Source organism: Lycium ferocissimum, chromosome 9, assembly GCF_029784015.1.
Source record: "Lycium ferocissimum isolate CSIRO_LF1 chromosome 9, AGI_CSIRO_Lferr_CH_V1, whole genome shotgun sequence".
Classification (NCBI taxonomy): domain Eukaryota; kingdom Viridiplantae; phylum Streptophyta; class Magnoliopsida; order Solanales; family Solanaceae; genus Lycium; species Lycium ferocissimum.
This window is the reverse complement of record NC_081350.1, coordinates 33,709,077-33,729,464: the sequence shown is the minus strand read 5'-3', so window position 1 is coordinate 33,729,464 and position 20,388 is coordinate 33,709,077. Positions and strand designations below refer to the sequence as shown.

At 32.6% G+C, this 20,388-nt stretch overlaps 3 protein-coding genes across 14 annotated transcripts; 1 reads left to right on the top strand and 2 right to left on the bottom strand.

Annotated features, from left to right (window-relative positions):
• The first annotated feature begins 393 nt into the window (after positions 1-393).
• Positions 394-2,463, top strand: LOC132030359 (putative pentatricopeptide repeat-containing protein At5g47460). Its single transcript, XM_059419960.1, is given in 2 exon segments — positions 394-1,097; positions 1,099-2,463. Coding segments are annotated over 2 exon segments (1,818 nt in total). The 5' UTR covers positions 394-434; the 3' UTR covers positions 2,254-2,463.
• A 729-nt stretch (positions 2,464-3,192) lies between these two features.
• Positions 3,193-8,661, bottom strand: LOC132030357 (protein NONRESPONDING TO OXYLIPINS 2, mitochondrial). 12 transcript variants are annotated; one of them, XM_059419952.1, is made up of 5 exons: positions 8,398-8,656; positions 7,449-7,636; positions 5,217-5,283; positions 3,764-3,806; positions 3,193-3,443 (listed from the first exon to the last, which is right to left on the bottom strand). In XM_059419952.1, the coding sequence occupies exons 1-2, from the start codon at positions 8,559-8,561 to the stop codon at positions 7,486-7,488; spliced, it is 315 nt and encodes a 104-aa protein (XP_059275935.1). In that variant the 5' UTR covers positions 8,562-8,656; the 3' UTR covers positions 3,193-3,443; positions 3,764-3,806; positions 5,217-5,283; positions 7,449-7,485. The 12 variants fall into 12 exon arrangements, with proteins under 12 accessions (XP_059275935.1, XP_059275942.1, XP_059275939.1 ...); XM_059419959.1 differs by having other exon boundaries at positions 7,518-7,636; positions 8,398-8,653; XM_059419956.1 differs by lacking the exon at positions 5,217-5,283 and having other exon boundaries at positions 7,518-7,636; positions 8,398-8,661.
• Positions 8,662-10,192: 1,531 nt separating this feature from the next.
• On the bottom strand, positions 10,193-11,869 carry LOC132069433 (metalloendoproteinase 1-MMP). Its single transcript, XM_059462777.1, has one exon. The coding sequence runs from the start codon at positions 11,594-11,596 to the stop codon at positions 10,535-10,537; it is 1,062 nt and encodes a 353-aa protein (XP_059318760.1). The 5' UTR covers positions 11,597-11,869; the 3' UTR covers positions 10,193-10,534.
• Between the last annotated feature and the right edge of the window lie 8,519 nt (positions 11,870-20,388).

Here is a 20,388-nt window from a genome sequence, read left to right as displayed (position 1 = left end):
GGTTCTTTTTATAGCAATTTCTGAAATATTTTTTAGTTGTACGAGTCAGCTAGCTTATACTCTCTCTGTTTCAATTTGTGTGATATACTTTTCTTTTTAATTGGTCTAAAAAAGAATGATACGTTTTTATATTTAAAAATACTTTAATTTAAAACTTCTCCTTTTACTCTTAATGAAACTATTGATAGTCACACAAATATTTATGACTTATTTTAGATGCTTGAAGTTTAAAAATATTAGCTTTCTTTCAGTAGAATTATATCACATAAACTGGAACGGAGAGAGTAGCTTTGGTCTCGTTAAAAGGTCACTAAATTGCAAAAAAAGGGAAGGGAATGCTATGTAAGGATTGACATTTAAATGTTATATGTGCATATACAGAACAAGCTCAAAGTTTCCTCGACTTATTTACATGTCAAGATCTTACAAACAAAATGTTATGCATACAAAAGTATTACCAGAAATCCATCAACCTTGAACTAATCAAGAAATGCTCTATCGAACAACTGTGCAAAAAGCAGCAAAATTGTTCCTTCTTCTCTAAGTCCATTAGCACCACTACAAAAACCCATCAAAAAGATGACTTTAATTCAAATAACATATTTATTTCCAATCACCTTAATTCTGAAATAGCCGTGCTTAATGACTTTCAAATGTTAAACTCTGGTTCAAAGCCTAATGCTTATACTCTGGTTCACTTGACCCGATCATGTACAAATCTTGGTTGGTTGTCACATAGTGAACAGCTTCATTGCTACATTTTAAAATCAGGGTATGTCAACAATGTCTTTGTTACTACATCTTTGGTCAATTTCTATGTGAAAACTCAGCTTTTGAGTAATGCACAACAACTGTTTGATGAAATGACTGAACCAAATGTAGTTACTTGGGCTACGTTGATATCGGGTTATGTTCGTTCTGGGCAGTTTACTGCTGCTCTGAACTTGTTTATTCAGCTGGAAAGATCGGAACTTTGTTCTGATTCGTACTCTTTTACAGCTGTTTTATCGGCATGTGGATCACTTGGTTTAGTACAACTAGGAAAATCAATACATTCCAAGATTGTGAAATTTGGTGTTGAGTGTAGCATTGTGGTGTTCAAATTCTTTGATTGACATGTATGGAAAATGTGGTTCTGTTGAAGAATCGACTAGGGTGTTTAATAGTATGATTGAGAAGGATACGATTTCTTGGAATTCAGTTATTGCAGCAAATGCAAGAAACAGCAGGCTTGATCAGGCATTTGATTTCTTGCGTCAAATGCCTGAACCTGATACTGTTTCATATAATGAGGTAATTAGTGGTGTGGCACAGTTTGGTAACATAGAAGATGCTGTTGGTAGGTTATATAGGATACCGAGCTCAAATTCATCATCATGGAATTCGATAATCACAGGATATGTAAACCGAGGCAGAGCACAAGAAGCTCTGCGGTTTTTTCAAAACATGCATCTTAGTAATGTTCTCATGGATCAATTCACCTTTTCAAGTATATTAAGTGGCATTGCGAATATAGCAGCTATAACATGGGGAAGGTTGATGCATTGTTGCACAGTGAAGTATGGTGTGAATGAGACTATTGTTGTTGGAACTGCAGTCGTTGACATGTATTCTAAATGTGGGCAGATGAATGAAGCTGACGCTCTGTTTAGATCGCTCCCTCAGAAGAATCTAATAACCTGGAACACGATTATATCTGGACATGCTCATAACGGGAACTCAGATGAAGTGATCCGGTTGTTTGAGCAGCTGAAATTGGTGAAAGATTTACAACCGGATGGTATTACATTCTTGAATGTCTTGGCTGCATGTTGGCATAACAAAATGTCTTTTGAGGCTGCAAATGAGTATTTCGAATTGATGGTCAAGGAGTATGAGATATGTCCTATGCCGGAACATTGTTCTTCAATGATAGGGCTAATGGGACAAGAAGGGGATGTGAGTAAGGCAGAGAAAATGATATATGAACTGGGATTTGAAAACTGTGGATTAGTTTGGAAGGCATTACTAGGTGCTTCTGTCACTTGTGGGGATATAAAGATAGCAGAAGTGGCTGCTGCAAAGGTGATAGAATTGGAAGGTGATAACGAGTTTGTCTATGTACTAATGTCTAACATGTACGCATTGCATAGAAAGTGGATAGATGTTGGTGGCATGAGGGAGCAGATGAAGGAGAAAAGAGTGAGAAAAGAAGCTGGTTGGAGTTGGATTGAGCTGGTTGGAGTTGGATTGAATTGGAAAACTCAAATCTAATTCCATCTATTACGTGACAGAAAGATGATGGCGATGTCCAGGTTCATGGAACTGTTGTTCGAGAAATAAGTAGATCCTTTTTTGTGTCACAAATCAAAGCACTTGATGCCCCGTATACAAAGGCTAAAAAGAACATGACCTACCTTCAACCTCTATTGACAAAAGATGTAGATATTTAAACAGTAAAGATGAAGATTAAACATGTTGCTGAATTGGTGCGTTTATGCATTAACACTTCCAACAGAAACACTAACCTATCATGGAGAAAAGAGTGAATGTTCATTCTCCATCCCTATCATTGCTTGGTTGGCAAGTGACAGTACTACGAGTACAATGATAAATGCTAAGTTGCCATGATATTTAGGAGATTAAAATGCCTGATCTAATTATGCTTGAAGACAACAAAAGTACATTTAGCGCCTCAATCATTCCACTAAATACATGTAGCCTCTCACCACACCCGCACTACTTTGCCTATGAATATCAAAGCTTATGCATGTCAAAAAGCATGTAACCTCTTATATAACACTATTGCTGGAAGCACAATAGTACACAACGTAATTTGATGGCGCAAAACTTTATAGCTGCAAAAAGCTAAAAACCAATTGTTTGATTTTCCCCATTTTACTTTAACCGAACCAGTAAGGGCAACTCCTTTTTGCTCATGTTCAGTGCTCGCCCATGTATTAATCTACTTCAATAATACCATTCCGCTGCTTGCATGCGTATGTGTTTACTCATTGTAGTTGGCATCTTGATAATAAAGATAACATATCATGTTCACAGCCAAAAAATAACTGGCAAGAAACCTTCATTATTCAACATCTGTTAACTCAACCTTTCCCTTCTCAGCATAACAGATTGACCGAACAAACAAAGAAATTTTGGAAAACCCTTTGTTCTACAACACAAAAACTCTTCCATTCTCAGTATAACAAATTGGCCCAACAAAGAAATAATGATTATCCAATAGTAAGATCCCGATTAATCGAGGAATCAGAAGTAGAATTAACAGCAAAACCAGCTGAAAGTTTGATACAATCAAATATTGTTACCACTTATGTAAAGTTTGAGCAGTCATTAAACAGAACTGTCTTGTCTAGGACAAAATCTTCCTTTCCAGTCAAAGATTTGACAACTTTCTTTAACAATCTGCTATCGAAGTCACCTTGGTACCGAGAGACCCAGCTCTATTGCCACAAACAACAAAAGACTCGTATCAGGATAAATTATAAACAGTCAAAGTACACATTCAAAGATCAAAACTAGGTTAGGTTAGGTTAGGTCCTTAAATCAGTCAAATACATTTTATTGCAGATACAGTTGCCACCAAAAGAAAAACTTAACCTACGGTGTTACATACAAGACAAATTTGTGTTCTAGTATTTGAAAAAGAAAAGGGGAGGCTCTCTGATGCATCTTTTTCTCTACAATAAACAGATGGACATGTCTGAAAACATGGTTAAAGCCAAGGCAAAATATCTCGTAGCTAAATTCAAGCAGATACAACCTCCTTCTGAAGAGCAAAAAATTTCACGTTCCTTCAGTATCATCTGGGAAAACGAAAATTCTTGTTACCAAAATAGGCTTTGTCAAATAGGGGCATAATAGATTAACATAAAAACAACTGAAGTCAGAAAATTATTTTATGCAAACAGACCCCTGGAGGATTTTGTTTTCCTTTTCGACAGAATCCAAGAGTTAACAGTCAAAGAATGGTTGCCTCTTAGCTGATACTTTGTCTTACACAATTTGAAAGCAACAGCTATGTTTTCCCACTTTCCTAAACCCTTCCAAGAAAGATCAAAGTTTCACTCACCAAGACACAATTTGAAAGGCAACAGCTATATATTCCCACTTTCCTAAACCCTTTCAAGAAAGATCAAAATCTCACTAACCAGATTAATGGGTCAAGGGATTCTACACTATATTATTTAAAATCAAAGAGCATTGAAGTCGTTAAAGATAAAAAAAATTATGAGAAAAATGCATGAAGTTGTTAAAGATTAATCATTAATACATTCAGTCTGCCCCTTGTATTCTCCTAATAGGCTCCACTTACATCTATCAGTCATAGCGGGACACTCAAAGATAAAACTAGACTGGCGGCTGATTTCATTATAGACCTGTATATTTGGGTTTCCTAAAGAACGGTGAGATCACTTTCATAGTCAAGATTGCTATGATTCTTGGGAGTATTATTAATGCTGGTATTGACTTAGAAGTGTATGTATACATATGTCAGCAGATATGGAATTGCCATGACCTTAAAGTCCCTTCAAAGCTTCTCAGACAGATAGAAAAGAATGCAAACCACAGGAAGAAAAATAGTGGATGAGAGCATGAAAGAAACTATTCCTCTATCCCAAGCAAGTTGGCATCAGCTCTATGAAGATTATTTACTTAATTAAGTATTGCTGAACGCATCATGTGTTTACCCTAAAAAAGGCCTAAAATGACATGGTTCCTAATAATGTTAAACAGTCTCGCCACAAGACTTAAACATCAGCTCTTACAATATCTTCACTTTAACTCCCATGCAGAGCCCCCACTAAGATGCTTAAAACATGGGAAAATCATTCCACTAACAGATGATTTAGGTATGATTATGAGCTTTCAATTTGCAGTGTGAATCTTAAACTATGGAACCACTTGAAAGCAATGGAGCTCCAGAACCATATTCTCAGAACATTACCCATAAAATCAACCTTTTTAAATGGTCAGATACAGAAACACAGTTTTCCAGATTACCCAAAGTGGTACTATGAGAACTAGGTAAAAACAATATAATCAACAACAAGATAATAAAATTTTATTCATTCAGAAAGCTTTTTAAGTTTTTACTATTCAGTAATTGCATGTGAAGGTTAATGACTGCCCGAAACAGAATTCATTTCCATCCTACTCAATTAATTACTTTCTTAAGACTGCTGATAAAACTCGGTGCTAAGATAGGAACGCACTTAAGTAAAATAGGAAGGCCAGTCATATCCCAGTCTATTTCTTTCATGCTTTTGGAAACTCATGTGCCTGCAGGAACCAAATATTCCAGTCAGATAGCTGATCAAAACCTTCCACCTCAAAATATATGCCCATTTTGGTTATACTAGGTAGGGTGTTCAGGATATTCAAATTTTTTTGCAAGCAAAGTTTCGGTAAATATATTAGCTAACATAGAGAAGAACAAGCATGAAAAGATTTATATTTGGTTCATATTAGAACTGAAAGGTTTCAGCCCAAACAAACTTCGACTGCAATTGCTTAACACGAGGAAAAACCATGCCAGCCCAGCAAGTTTTAGAGCTTTAATGGCTAATCAACAGAAGCCCCTGTTTTTCAAGAATCCCATTACATACCCTTTACGGCCAATCAACCATCACCACCACCCTTCCCCAGAAGAGGAAACCAACAATATTTAAGAAAACCCAGTTTCTACTTGCATGAATATCTATAAATATGAATAAAGTAGGTGTTTAACATCAAAATAGGTGTTTAGCAACAACTAAAGACTACGAGCCCATTTGGATTGGCTTATAAGTTGGTCAAACCAGCTTATAAGCCATTTTTAACTTATTTGGGTGTTTGGTAAAATAGAAAACAGCTTAAATTAAGTTAAAAAGTGTTTAAAATAAGCCAAAACCAAGAAGTTGCTCAATACCCAACTTATTTTTTTAGCTTAAAAGCCATTTTGATTTGACAAACAAGTCAACAACTTTACCCTTTTATCCCTTATATTTTCTGTTAATTCCAATACTACCCTTACTTCTAAAAACCCTTTGAGCACTTTTATCCAAACACGTAACTGCTTATTTATAAAATAACTTTCAGCACTTAAAAAGAAGCCAATTTTTTTCAGCTAATCCAAACAGGCTCTACAACTTATTCTGTTTCACCCAACTTGATCTGTTTTACTTTTTAAAAAAGATTAGTAACATAATTTTCAGAAGTCAATAATGAAAAGCTCCAATTTAAATTTTCACGCCAAATAATTTGTGGTTCCATCCTTGTTAATTGCTAGTTCTTATCCAATTTAAATTTTCACGCCAAATAATTTGTGGTTCCATCCTTGTTAATTGCTAGTTCTTAATTATTTGACAAGGTAAAACCACAGCTGCACAACCATATAGTTCTGATCATAGATGTATAGAAAGAATAGGTTTCACCATCTCACTTCTACTATGTTGGTTTAAAATTCACATTAAAGAAATATTTCTTTCAGGATCCTCTTTCTTTTTCTGCAGTACAAGTGGGCAGACAAAACACTATTCGGTGAATCCATTACTGTTGTAAGTCACTACTTACAATAACAAACCTGTGAAAGTGAAAGAAATTATATGGTACTTGTCTGCCTCATCCTATGTAGAAGCCTAGAAGGAGCTAGTAAGGCAAGGATGATATGTCACACTCCTCAGCAATTTCTACTAAATAGGATATACTCTCCCACACATTTTTTATGATAAAAGGAAGGGAGGAGGGAAGTCATTCCACAAGAGCTTTTCTGCCCTTCTCCACGTAATATGTCCAATCTTTAACACAAAATGCAAGAAACAGATGCACCATATCTAAATATTTCTCAAATTACATGAAGCTGGTGCAAGGTGTAGGTATAGCTACTTCTGACATAATAAAAGAAGTGTAGGTAGAGCTATTGGTCAAAAGATATAGGTATAGCTAATTACCTAAATAACACTGGCACATTTTAATAGGAGAAGTAGGGAAGAGCACCAGAATAGGCAAAATACTAAACTATTTCACAAACATCTTTAAAGCACTCTATATGTTTCAGTATAAGGAAGATTGACAAAGTCATTGAGCCAATTGAAGACTGTGCAACTCTAACTCGAATTCTGCTTGGTATGGGTAATTTCTCTCATATGGTTTTGTACATTCCAAGTAATGATAATATTGGTTTGCCATTCTTCGGCAGTTCTACATACAGTCACCTTTTTACCGTTTGGATAGTGTATTCATAAGGGACCTGGTTTTGATTGCAAGTAAATTCATGAAATCTCTCCCATACTGAATTTCCTTTTGATATTAACAATTGTTAGTGATTTCAGCATTTAAAAAATTCCTCCTACTCCAGGAACAGATTCGATTTTAAATTTCAATTACAACATCCATAGAAACAAATACCACAAGAAAGAAAAGTATAAATTAACAACCATGTACAAACAGTAAGAACAAGCACATACTTCTTTTTCATTTTGGGGGAGTAATAAATGAACAATGCTAGAGGTCTGGAGAGGTGCAGCAAAGAGTACCCTGTGAAAGAGCTCTGCAACTCCTCGATGTTGAGCTCAGGCATGACGTCATCCTCGCTGTAGCAACTGCATTGTGTAGTGGCAACATTGACTGCAATCCTCCCAGCTCCGACGGAATTCTGCAAAAATGCAGAAACATAGTAAGTGGTCGTTTAGTAGGGTGTATTAGGTAGAATAGTGCTGGCATAAAATATTTGTACAGTGTATGGTTGCAAATTTAAGTCTAGCACAACTAATACTAGTATTACTTACACACCCTATTCAGTACTATTCTTATGCATAATAAACCATGGCATTAACAATACCGGTACTATTCTCATACTTATACATCCTATTTAGTACTCCCTCCGGTAGGTGTAAATTCAGAAGAAAATAAAGTTAATTCCTTCTTGAATTTTTTTTTTTTTTTGTTAAATCAAATAAAGTTAATTCCTTCTTGATTATGTAAGCGGACACTAATTATAAACCGGAGGGAGTACTATTTGAAAATTATGCAATGCGTGTTATTTTTAAAACAACAAACCAAAACAATCGATAAGAAATAATATCGGCATAACTAATCCCAGTATTATTTGTCTCCGAAAGGTTGAGAGCACAAAAGTGCAATCAATCAACTATGCCCCAATTCCAAATCAGTCCGTTCAGCTATATGAACCCTTTGTATCCATTGTACAATAATAGAACTAAAAATATGCAACGTAATTTGACTATATCCGGAAATATAATTGGCTAAGTAACTGTAGAGCTGAAACATATGCAGCTGAGAATTTAACGAAATGATACAATAAAATTTAAGTAACAATAGGATACAATATAGTAATAGATAACAACCATCCAAACAAGCTGTAAAAATAATTTAACCATAGTAAAATAATTGTACCTTGAAATGGAGAAACGTCGAAGAGGAGACGAAGTAGATCTGGTTGAAGCAGAGAAACTAGAAAACGACGTCGTAGAAGGAGCTGATTGGGAATTGAGTTTAATTGCAGATCTGATTGAAGAAATTGAAGCCCTATTCATAATTCTACTACACCTTGAAGCCATTATTGTAGAATTGTAGAGAAATCGTAACAGAGCCAAAGCAAAAGAGAATGGTAGAGTTTTGGGTAAGATCTAGGGTTTAGGGTTTTAGTTCAAAGTCTTTGTTCAAATTCGTCGTTTCGGTCCCTGTAGTTTGTTGTTAATGTGTTAGGTACATATGTTTTTAGATGTCTTTAACTTCAGTCCTTTCTTTGTTAGGAATTTCATGTAAAGTCCACCACTCGATTGCAAAATGTAGTTCTTTTTAGATCGAATTTCAATCTTGCCAAGCATTTTGCGGGGATTTTATAAGGTATTGTGAAGGTTAAAGTTATATCGATTTCGTTGAATGTTTCAAAGAAGAAAAAATGATGTGATTGTAATAAGTGATGGATTTGATAGGACGTTGAAGAAGTGAAGAAGACGCGTGATTTGATTTTGAAGATGAAAGGTCTTTAACTAAAGTCTAACAATTAGAAGTAGCAATATTAACTTCCTCATCTGTATAAACTTTACCTAAAAGAGCACTTTACTAGTATGTCTTTATGCCAGCCCCAATCTCCTTCCATCAAATTGACGACTTTAGGAATGAATATTTGAAGCACATATTTTTTTCCTAATAAAGGGTCATCTTCGATAGGACAAGCTATATAGAATAGCCCGAAGGGATCAATCCATAAAATCATACTATTAATTATATAGAAAACATAGGCTCCTACTCTTATGACACGACTAAATCAATCTAAAATGAAGAAAATAGATTCAATTATTAGTAATAATAAGTACGGAAAAACACATTCACAATCTGAGTTTCACACATATAAACAAATAACAAGTCAAAACACAACAAATAGTAACTACACTTTCTTAACTCCACATAATATATGAGTTTACGGTTGACCTCTCCTTTACAAGTTACAGTAGTCATGTTAATACACGCCACAAGTTTTATGTCTTATTTTTCTAGCATCATTTTCCATTCAATATGTGGTTTTGCCATTATAGAGAATATATGAGTTTGAATATAATAGTCAAAATATCTAATTAATATTTGTGCAAATTTTAAAACCGGCGGGTAACTTGTTTTTGGAATACCATTAAAATTTCTATAAAAGACACAGAAACACCGTACTGAGGTACAATTTGAATATTTCAAAATATTTTTTAAGCTGCTAGAGAGGCACACGTCTCTTTAAATAGTAATACAATATGTACAGAATGAGAAATAAAGTGTCGAAATTTTCTGATCTCTATATATTATAGTTTGTCAATTTCAATATCGTAAATTTGTTCGTAATACATTTCTTTTCTTAGTTTTTTTAATAGTATAAACCAACTTATCTCCCTAAACAACTAAGCAAACTAGTACTTAATTAATGATGGAAGTTCAGATCGCTCACTTTGAAATTAGATTATTTTTTTCCATCGACTTTCTTACTAACCTAATCTTATTATTAACCAATTCTTGTTATGAACAATAAAGAAATGAAGAATAATATTTCGGAATATGCAAGAAAGATTGAAATTCACTTGCATGTGATGCTTATATCAAATCAATGAACATATTTTTACTTTAATTTTTGACTACTATATTTAAATTGCTCGCTTTGTTATACAAATATTAATCGTCCAATAAAATATCCTCTGTCCACTAATTCCCCACTAAATACAGAGAACTTTCCATTAAGTTTCTATTTTCACTCCATCAAAAAGTAAATTAAAAAACAGAAGACCAAAACTTCCCACTAAAGTCAAAAAGGTAAACGAGCTTTCAATTCTTCTTTGACTCTTTTATCTTCCTTCTATAGTTCAACCTAACAAGAAATGATTCACAAAGAATATAAAAAGGACCTTTAATCCATCATCAAAGAATGTTCTTTACTTTCTTTTCCTGTGTAAAATATCTTTACAACAACATCTTATCCATCACTAACTTGTAAATTAAGTATAACCATCCAAAAAATAATTAAAAAAGAAATTAAACATGAGCAATCAAATCATAAACACAATGAAAACACCAAAGCCACCAACCCAAAAAAAGTATTGGTCCACTTTGAAGTTCTTCTTCTATTTGATGATGACATGTCATGCTCCAATGATGACGTGTACTTAAAATTCGGGTTTGACCCATATAAAGCCTGGACCCCTTCCACGTCATCAAGCTTTAAGTCCCTTTTCTTCGTTCTTGGGCTTAAACTTGGGTACATTACTGCATTCTTAACCGAAGAATGAGCAAGCCCAAGTACATGCCCAATCTCATGGGTAACAACTGATTCTAAATCAACTGCAACTCTTGACCGTTGATCATCAAAATCAACGGCCCATGTTTCAGCTGCATCTAAATGAAACTTCCCATTTTCCGGCGAAAAAGCATGAGCTAACACTCCTAACACTCCATCAAACGGCTCTCCGTCACCGTGATCACCGTGATAAAACCCGATCTTAATATCCGCGGTGGAATAATCGTCCGCTTCCGTGAAATTCACGGGAATCGCGGACGACCACCGCGAAAAAGACCGTTGAAAAACGGTCTTAATTACCGATGCATCGATGTAATCGATCATCGAATTCGGAGAAAAAGCGTACGATAATATCATAGGTGACGTTTTTGTCCACCTAGGTCTACCGTAAAAATACGCGAAATTTTTCGTAGTATGTAATAACGAACTGTGATCATGATCGTGAGCTGAATCGCTCATACCGCAACGTGGCAACATAATTTCGTTCATAGTTTCATCGTCTAATTTTCCGGTGACTGTTAAACCGAGGTTTTTTTGGTAATTTAGTACTGCAGACTCTAAATCTTCGTCGAAAAAATCGGTGAAATTTTGATTTGGAATTGATAAATATCCGAATCGTTGGAAGTATTTTTTGAGCTCAGACATACCGGTGACCTGAGTACCTTTTCCGGCATCGAGGAATTTAACGAAAGCATGCCACGTGGCATTTTGAATATTATCGGTGAGTTCTGTTAAAGGATCGTTTTGCTGTAGTATTCTGGCGGGAAAAGAAGGAAGCGAAAAGAGAAGAAAGAACAGAGCAAAAGTGTGATAATACATGAAGGTTAGTTTTTTCTGTTGGATTATGGAGTAGTTTTTTTTTTGTTGTTGGGGGGATTTACAAAGAGATTTGAGAGGCCTTTATTACAAGTAATGGATATGTTTAATCAGTTATATATAGTAACTTGAAAATAATTCTACTATACTTTATAATAGTACCAAAAGGAGGAAGTTTTGTTGGTTAATAGAGATAAGAAGGAGGAACAAGAAATTAAAATAGTTTGAGAGGAAGCTATGAAGATTCTTTCGTGTGTGCCTTTTCTATTGAGATTCTGACTTTTCATGAATGCAATTGGTGGGTGAACCACTGTATTTGGTATCGTATTGTTTTAGGAAAACTCATTTAAAATTTAATTTATTGAAATGATAGTATTACTTTAAGGGATTTGATTAGGACAAAATTACTTCTTTTATGTTGTTTGCGTATTCACTGGAACGAAGAATTATGTGGCACAGAAAATCGGACTCACCAATAAGAATGGCTAACGGACAATACATAAAGGTTTAGCTGCTTTTTCATGAATTCTTTTACTATGATTACGATGCTTGCTCCAATTAAGAAAAATTGTAGCCTACACTTAATTTTTTGTAACTGGTATTGATATTTGAAGAAGTAAATAAATGAATAAATTATTATAATGAAAAGCAATGTAATTTTTCATATTTACATCCAATATTTTTATTTTGCTTATTACCTATACATATACAGTAAAATATTTCGATGAAGCTGTGGTGTCTCACGAAGAGCTCTATTAAATTATGAGATGATAAAACAATATGTAATGGGAGATTAAGGACGCATGAATTGAATTTTTATAAAGAAAAGTCGTGAAGTAATTCAAAATAATCTAGAAGAAGTGAAGAACTACGTACGAGAATTTCCTCTTTTTTCTTTTCTATCTGTTAAGTTTTTTTTTGTTTCAAGTATTAAAATCCCAAATCATCTTTGCTTCCTGAACTATACAAGTTCCAAATCAAGTTGGATTAACGAACAAAGCCACCTACAAAAATCAATGTATACAAAATTCTAACCTAAATACTAGTTTGAATGAATATTTTAAGTATTAGTTGAAGAATTCCGTTCATTTGTTGACCAAATTATAAGGTTATTTTGACATAAACTTTGAGATGTCATTCTCTCTGAAAATTTTGAGTTTCTTACTTATTAGACAAGTTAGACAATTAAAAATTGTAAAGCAGAATAATTAGGACATCAACCATATGTTAGTTAGCTGCTTTAGGCTGCGTGCCCTTTTACCTAAAATGACAAAATCACGGGAAGAGAAAAAATATATAAAAAAGAGAAGAAAGATGAGATGATCAGATGATTACTCAGATGAACCATCTTAAATATATTATTATCCAAAATATTAAATTTTCATGTTCAAAATTCTTCATAGTCATTGACATGCATTGCTAGTAAACTAGTATTACAACTATCAATAAGGTTTCTCCTTCTATTGGATTTCTATTATTATGGTTGACGTTTATCGGGTCTTACTTGAACGTAAAAAAAAAAAAATTACATTATATATATATATATATAGATAGATAGATAGATAGATAGTAGATATTGAAATTGTAATAGATAATATTTTATATAGCTATTATATATAGTCAAGGTTTGAGAATTATAGAAATTTTTAAAATATTATATTGATTGGCCTAATATTAATATGCATAAGCATTTACATAAATATAAACTAAGTTGAAATTTATTACTAATTATTTTTTAGGTCTTATTGAACTCATTGATAAAAGTGTTAAATATATATATATATAGCTCCCTAAAATTAGATAGGTAGATAGATAGATAGTAGATATTGAAATTGTAATAGATAATATTTTATATAGCAGTAAAGTTTATATATAGTCCAAGGTTTGAGAATTCTAGAAATCTTTTAAAATATTATATTGATTGGCCTAATATTAATATGCATAAGCATTTACATAAATATATTTATATTCTCCTTGTGTTGAAATTTATTACTATGGTTTCCATTGACCTTTACCAGGTCTTACTTGAACTCATTGATAAAAGTGTTAAAGCAACATCTAGTTATTATAATTTCAGAAAATTTACATATATAATATATTTGTCGATTTTATTAGCCTAAAATTTGATTTCGTCAAAATAATAGAAGTGTAGAAGTATTACGAATATTGAAAATTAACGTAATGGATAATATACTTTTATATAGTCAATCTTATACTCAAAATGTTGAGATTATGCTAGAGATCTTTTATTGGAGAATATTATTAGGTGACAGTATTTAAGAAAACACAATTGCAAATTTCAACCAAAAAAATATTTTTTTACTTTCATTCCACTCCCCCCCCCCCCCCCAAAACCCCCCACGGCCTCCCTAAATCAAAGCCATTAAATATAATAATGCTTCTGAAAATGATTAGTTTTTGAAGGATAATAGACGTTATATGATTAGTTTTTGAAGGATAATAGACGTTACAGGTCGAAGTCTTCTTCGACATCGTTTTCAACGTACAAATGAAAGCTATATTGGGATGACCAAAGTGTTTACACAGAATGCAATATATATACCTTAACTCTAGTGCGGTAGTTGGTCTTCAAGGGGCACAAACTTTAATTTTTTTACTTTCTTTTCCTAAACATAACCTTTACAAAATTCAACTTATATAATAAATTTTGCGTTTTTATCTGCCATACATGAAAAATGTGAGAATTCTAAGCTTTGAGCAAGTTATACATGTTTCATACACAAAAGTTTGAGCGAAATTTTAAGTCTTGAACAAGATATACATATTTCATACAGTTTTTATACACAAAATTCTGAGCGAAAATTTTAAGCTTTGAGCGCGATATACACATTTCATACACAAAATTTTCAATGTTTGTAAGAAATACGCTATATAATTTACTATATTTTTAAATATACTGATGGCGTATATATAGGTTATTCTAGATTTATTTTATTTCGTGAGGCTATAGGCATTAGGCGACTTTTGCCATGAAAGAAAATTTGTCTCCTAGCAAGTGTAATCTTATCTTAATTACTTACACCATTAAGTTCTGCCAGAAAGCAGTATGAACAATAACCTTGGATTTTCCAAACTCCCCGTGTTAATTTTATTTTGGAGAATCCTATATCTAACAAAGAGAAACAAAAGAATACTTAATAGCTAATAGGCTAATATAATACATGGGACAACTAGAACTGGAACTCAGTGTTAATCTTCTTCTATTATAAGTTCTATATTGTTATGTATAGCTGTTAATAGTAAGTTTTGTAAATTAGGGATATGCTCCTCACAGCCGGCTTAGGGTGAAGCTGATAAAGCAAAGATCTTAGGCCCCATAATTTTTGGGCTCCATTTTTCACTAATATAGGTTTATAAATTAGTTTTTTTTAAAATGACTATTTTAAAATAAAAAGTATATTTTCTTAATTCAAAGATAAAAGCAAACTTTAAAATAGATTTGAACAATTCGAAGCACATAAAAAATTATAACTAGTGCTATTCAGAAATTGGTTGGTAAAAACAACGATGTGTACATTTCAAGCACGAGAAATCGTACTGACCATATTCCAATTAAGTTTATTTCATGGGATGCATGTATGGCGCCGGAGATACACGTGTGTGAGCTAGTTTTATTGAATATACTTGAGGCCTCTTGTTAAAATTTGACTTTATACCGCTAATTTTATTGAGCACCCCCTGATGCTCCTGTAAAAATAACTATACTATGTATAATAACGTAAACATTGAATTTTTCTTTTGTCCATTTGTGTTTAAAAAATTGTTGTAGTTTCTATCTAATTAATATTACTTGATGCATTGTTTCCTTTATTTATCAAGTTCCCTGCTGCACGCTTTGATACAAATACTACAACAACAACTCGGTGAAATCCCACAAGTTGGGGAAGGTAAAAGTGTACGATTTACTCCTACCAAGTGAGACGGCTATTTCGGAAAAACCCTACTAATCAAGAAAGATAAAAAGAGGTTAGATAAGGCCAAGACGCTTTGATACAAATAAAGGCATGAAAATTGAAAAGGGTGGAATTGGAGTATATTTGCACTTTCCTATGTTTATGGATTGGTCCCATGCATTAGATTATCATATCTTTATGAGCATTTAGGTGGATTGATTAGTTTACTTACCTAGAGAGTTTATAGTTATAATTGTATCCTTTTACGGATCTAAGTTATGTACACTGACAATATAAAAATCTTTTATCGATCAATATAAGTTTAATCTATTAAAACATGTTGGTTATCAAGTTTATTAGATTACTAATTTATATTATTATAAACATTTAGTTGTAATTGTTTTATATATAATTAACTTGATAAAAAATTTATAATGTCAGGACAGAGAACTTAAAATCTTCTTTTACAAATATCACACTTTTTTCGGACGAATCAAGTACTCCCCGTATCCCATATTAGTTGTCATGTTTCGCTTTCAGATCTCGAGAGTCAATTCGACTAGTTTTCGAAGCTAAATTACCTGAGATTAATTCATTATTTTAAAAGTACAATTTAAATATTCAAAAACTATATGAAAAGTACTATTAGTTGCAGTTTTTCTCATATCAATACGATGAAAAAAGTATATCTTAAAAAGTTTGTCAAATTAAATTCAAGTTGACTCTAAAAAAAATGAAACATGACAAGTATTTGGTGACGGAGGGAGTATATATTTGAATTCCGTTTGAGCAAAACATCTCTTTGTTCATGTAATGAAAATATGTTTATTCCTGGTCCCAAATTTTCCTCCAAATCTTCATTTTTATTTTTATTTTGGTTCAGGCAAATCTTCATTCATAAACTCATGTAAAGAGAAAAATATTTATTCTTCATTCCTATTTTATGTGTATGGCATTGGATTTCCCATTGGGCTACTGACCCACACATGTGAAGATTAAGATATGGGCCTGTAGCTAAGAGTCCAAGCTTCTATGTCTGTACAGATTGGCTTGATGCTGGACGAGGCCTGCAAGATTTAAGACACCATTTTGACTTAAGTTTGATACAATACTGGACTGAAATTTAAGTGCAAAATTGGTCTGAAGTTCGCTTGCAAGTTGCAACAATTTTGAACTTCAAAGTTTCAGGCCAAAATTTTAGATCAACTATCTGAAGTTGTAAAAGAATTTGAACTATTGGCCAAGTCCAAAGTTGGAATATAATGGCTTGAGCATGATGCAAAATATCAACTGACAAAATGCTAAAAGCTTTCGTCTAGTTGAAACATTGAATTTAATATATTTGAATCCCCGTGAAACGTTCAAATTTCATGTTTGTTATTGCAGATTATTGGATGGAAAGAAGATGTCATTGTTGTAATGGTGCTATTCCCCTAAGTTTGTTAACCAAGAATAATCTTTTTTCATGTCAAACTTTAGACCATTTGTCTAAAGTTGTAGAAGAAACTAAACTACATACAAAAAGAATTTATGATCTTTTTTTTGCGCGAATTGCTCTTCATTTGGGGTGGTCTTTAATTTTTGCCCTTCAAATTGGTGGTCTTTAAGTTTTTCCCTTCGCCTAATATCACGAGATTGTGGGTTCGAACCCCAGTTCAGTAAACAAAAAAAAAATTGCAAGGCAGAATTTGTTAAAGCAAGCAGAATTTGCAGCGAAATTCTGCCTAAAGAGCAAAAATTAAAGACCAACATTTTGAGGGACAAAAATTAAAAACCACCAACGGTATAGGACAAAACCAGGTCGGGAAGGACAATCTGCAAAAATTGCGCTTGGTCTAAAACTCTAAGGGGTCGAGCATGTTGGTAGAAGGTATAATTTGGGATATCCAACCGTATAACAATTTTGTATCATTTGCTCCAAAGGTATAAATTTATATCCCGAATAAATTTATACACATACCAAAACAAAGTATAAATGCATCACCATGGTATACGTTGGATATACCCCCATATACTCTACTTATCAGTCTATTTTATACCATCTCCCTGGATCATTATAAAATAGTTCCAAATATAGCAATAAAATCCAAAATTATAATTAGGGATAATTTTGGCCAATGCAGCAATTCTACCATAAAGTTGTCCGGAAGCACGGAAATTTTCATTTTTCTTGTTATCAAGCGCTCAGGCTATATTTGCTCAGTCGTCAAATACCCATATCAATTAGTATTATTTTATTAAAAGATATGCAAAGTCAAAACGTAAAAGTGAACCGAGTAGCTTTTTAAAACACTGACGAAAAAGTAAATGGTGGCCCAAAATGCCTTTTTTGCAATTTAGCCCTGCATGACAAGTGTTTTCACACTCATTATTGCACGACAAGAGTACTGATGGATCATGTATCCAATTCCCTTGGAATTTCTGTACAATATTTTGGGATCGATTACATTTTTCTCTTGGTTCATAAGCTTTTACCCTCAAGTTATTTTGAATTTCCGATTCTTAATTTTTTTTTCCTTAATTTTTTTTTTTATGTTTGCTTACGTCAACGTCCTGAAGAAGAACTGAAGCAACAAGCAAGTTGCTAAATACTAATAAATGCATTGTATTCTGTGGCAATATTTTAGAACCATCAAAATTGGCAACCTGGTATCATTTCTACAATAATTGTCTGGTCATATCATTTATTGACTGGTTATATCATCAACCATGCTTCAAACAGGCAATCATGATTAGAAGTTATTTACAAGTTATTCCACAAAAATCATGGGCTTCTTAGCCAACTATATCATGTTCAAATTATTTTTGCTTTTTTAAGTACAGCCCGAAACTACGTAGGACCGTAGGATAAGGGTTGTCTCAAAAAAATTGAAAATAGCAACTTATGTCATTATGATTTATAATTGCTTAGAAGCCTTACGTGCATAGCCAAATTACTTAAATCTCATGGCCCCACCTAGTTAGTTCAGCTGGTTAGTTTTAAGGGCACAAGATTGATCATAAAATCATGTTTGATTGGTTATTTCTTGGGATTTTTACATAACTGTTTAATTCTCCTAACTAATATATATAGATTATACATTATTTATATATTGTTAAACACACACACAAAAAAAAATAAAAAATACATAAATGATACATATATTATACATCTATCACCTATTTTTAGTTTAAGTGGTTAGATGGACGGTTATTTAAACTGATGCTTCTTATTTTCGCTATGTTGGTGTCTCTTTCTTAAATTTCATTCATCTTCAATTTGTTACAAGATTAAATGGTCAATTATTTTCAAACTCAAATTTATTAACCAAAATGTTGAGCCAAATATCTAAGTTATAGATCTATTATGCAAAGAGATACTTGTCCAAACTGGTCCATCAATCCAGCATTTCTTATATTTTGAGGGTTCCACGTACTTAATAATCCAGATTGCATGGTTCATAGTGGTCCATAACTACGGAAGAAATGTTCATGCCTTTTAAGGTTCATGTGGTATTTGTGCCATTGGAGCACATTCTTTTGAGCTATGTTTTGTTAAAGAGGAAAAAAGTAAAACGAGTGGTAATATATGTAAGTGCGATAGATCTTACTTGGAATAAATGAAAGGAGGCATAAGAATCTCATAAGAGTTTAAGTTATATACATATCAATATATATATATATATATATATATATATATATATATATATATATATTTTTTTTTTTTTTTACACTATCACGCTATTTTTATCTATTATGTGGACCTTTGGCGTTATTTTTCAAATGGGGTTATATTTTAAAAATGCTTACTTGTAGGTGGGTTTTGAATGAACTGATAATATGAAAGATTCTCTATTTTGGCGATATTTTTAATTTAAAGTCAATAAAACACATGAGGTTAGCTCACTCTTTTTTCCCTTTTTATTTATTTTCAAAAAGTGAATATTGTTGGTACAAAGGAATGATGGGTGTCTTCTAAGTTCCATCTATTTCTCCTCCTCCTTTAATTTCTGACCAAACAAGATAATGACATTTATTGTTCGCTTTTTATAACAACATAGTGGTAATCTCATATACATAAAATTGTACTTCCAAAAGTACCAAAGAGACAAAGAGGGCTTCTTTTCTTCTTAAATTGACTATGAAATTTACCACTTAATTATATGGATTGTTATCACATGATAACTATATTGTACTAGCTAGTACCTAAATAATTGAATTAGCTAGTATCATAATTAAATACAATCACAGTAAATCTCTTAAAGCGTCTTTGGAAGAGAATCCGTGATTTTAATTTTATAGGTTCAGTATGAGTTTCAACCACCGAATCCATCGCCTTAATTGTTTGAATTTTAGGTTCATAAAAAAATGATTTCAGCAATTTTAGTGAATGTTACATAGATAAATTCATGTTCAGGATAAAAGTTATGTGAACGAACCCACGTCTATTATACTAGATCTGCCCCTGGGAGTCTTAATTATATATTTCAGACTGGTATTGCCTTCTCCATTACTCTCGTGGCTCCCGTATTAAACGTTTTGGAAAACTGAATTTATTTTAAAATTGTTTTAGAGAAATAAAAAGTCATTTATTATTTTGTTTTTGTTTCAAATATATCCTTACTATTTTAATTATTGGAGTCTTAATTAAGTGAGATGTTTAAGGAGAAATAAAAGATAGTTTAGACAAATACCTTTATAATTAAAGCTATCAAATAGAAGTATATTTTTCTTAAGATGAAAGAAAGGTAGTTCAACAAAAAGAAAGTCATTTTATTCTTTTGATGGCCCCAAAAAAATTATCCTTTCATTTAAAACAATTTAACTTTATGAGATGATTTATAATCACACAAATATTTAAGATTTGTTTTGGACCACACATTTTAAAAGTCGTCCTTTATT

Coding starts and splice junctions, on each gene's coding strand:
- LOC132030357 (XM_059419952.1), bottom strand. CDS start 8,561: ATGGCTTCAAGGTGTAGTAGAATTATGAATAGGGCTTCAATTTCTTCA. Junction 7,637..8,397: donor CGACGTTTCTCCATTTCAAG/GTACAATTATTT, acceptor GCATTTTTGCAG/AATTCCGTCGGAGCTGGGAG.
- LOC132069433 (XM_059462777.1), bottom strand. CDS start 11,596: ATGTATTATCACACTTTTGCTCTGTTCTTTCTTCTCTTTTCGCTTCCT.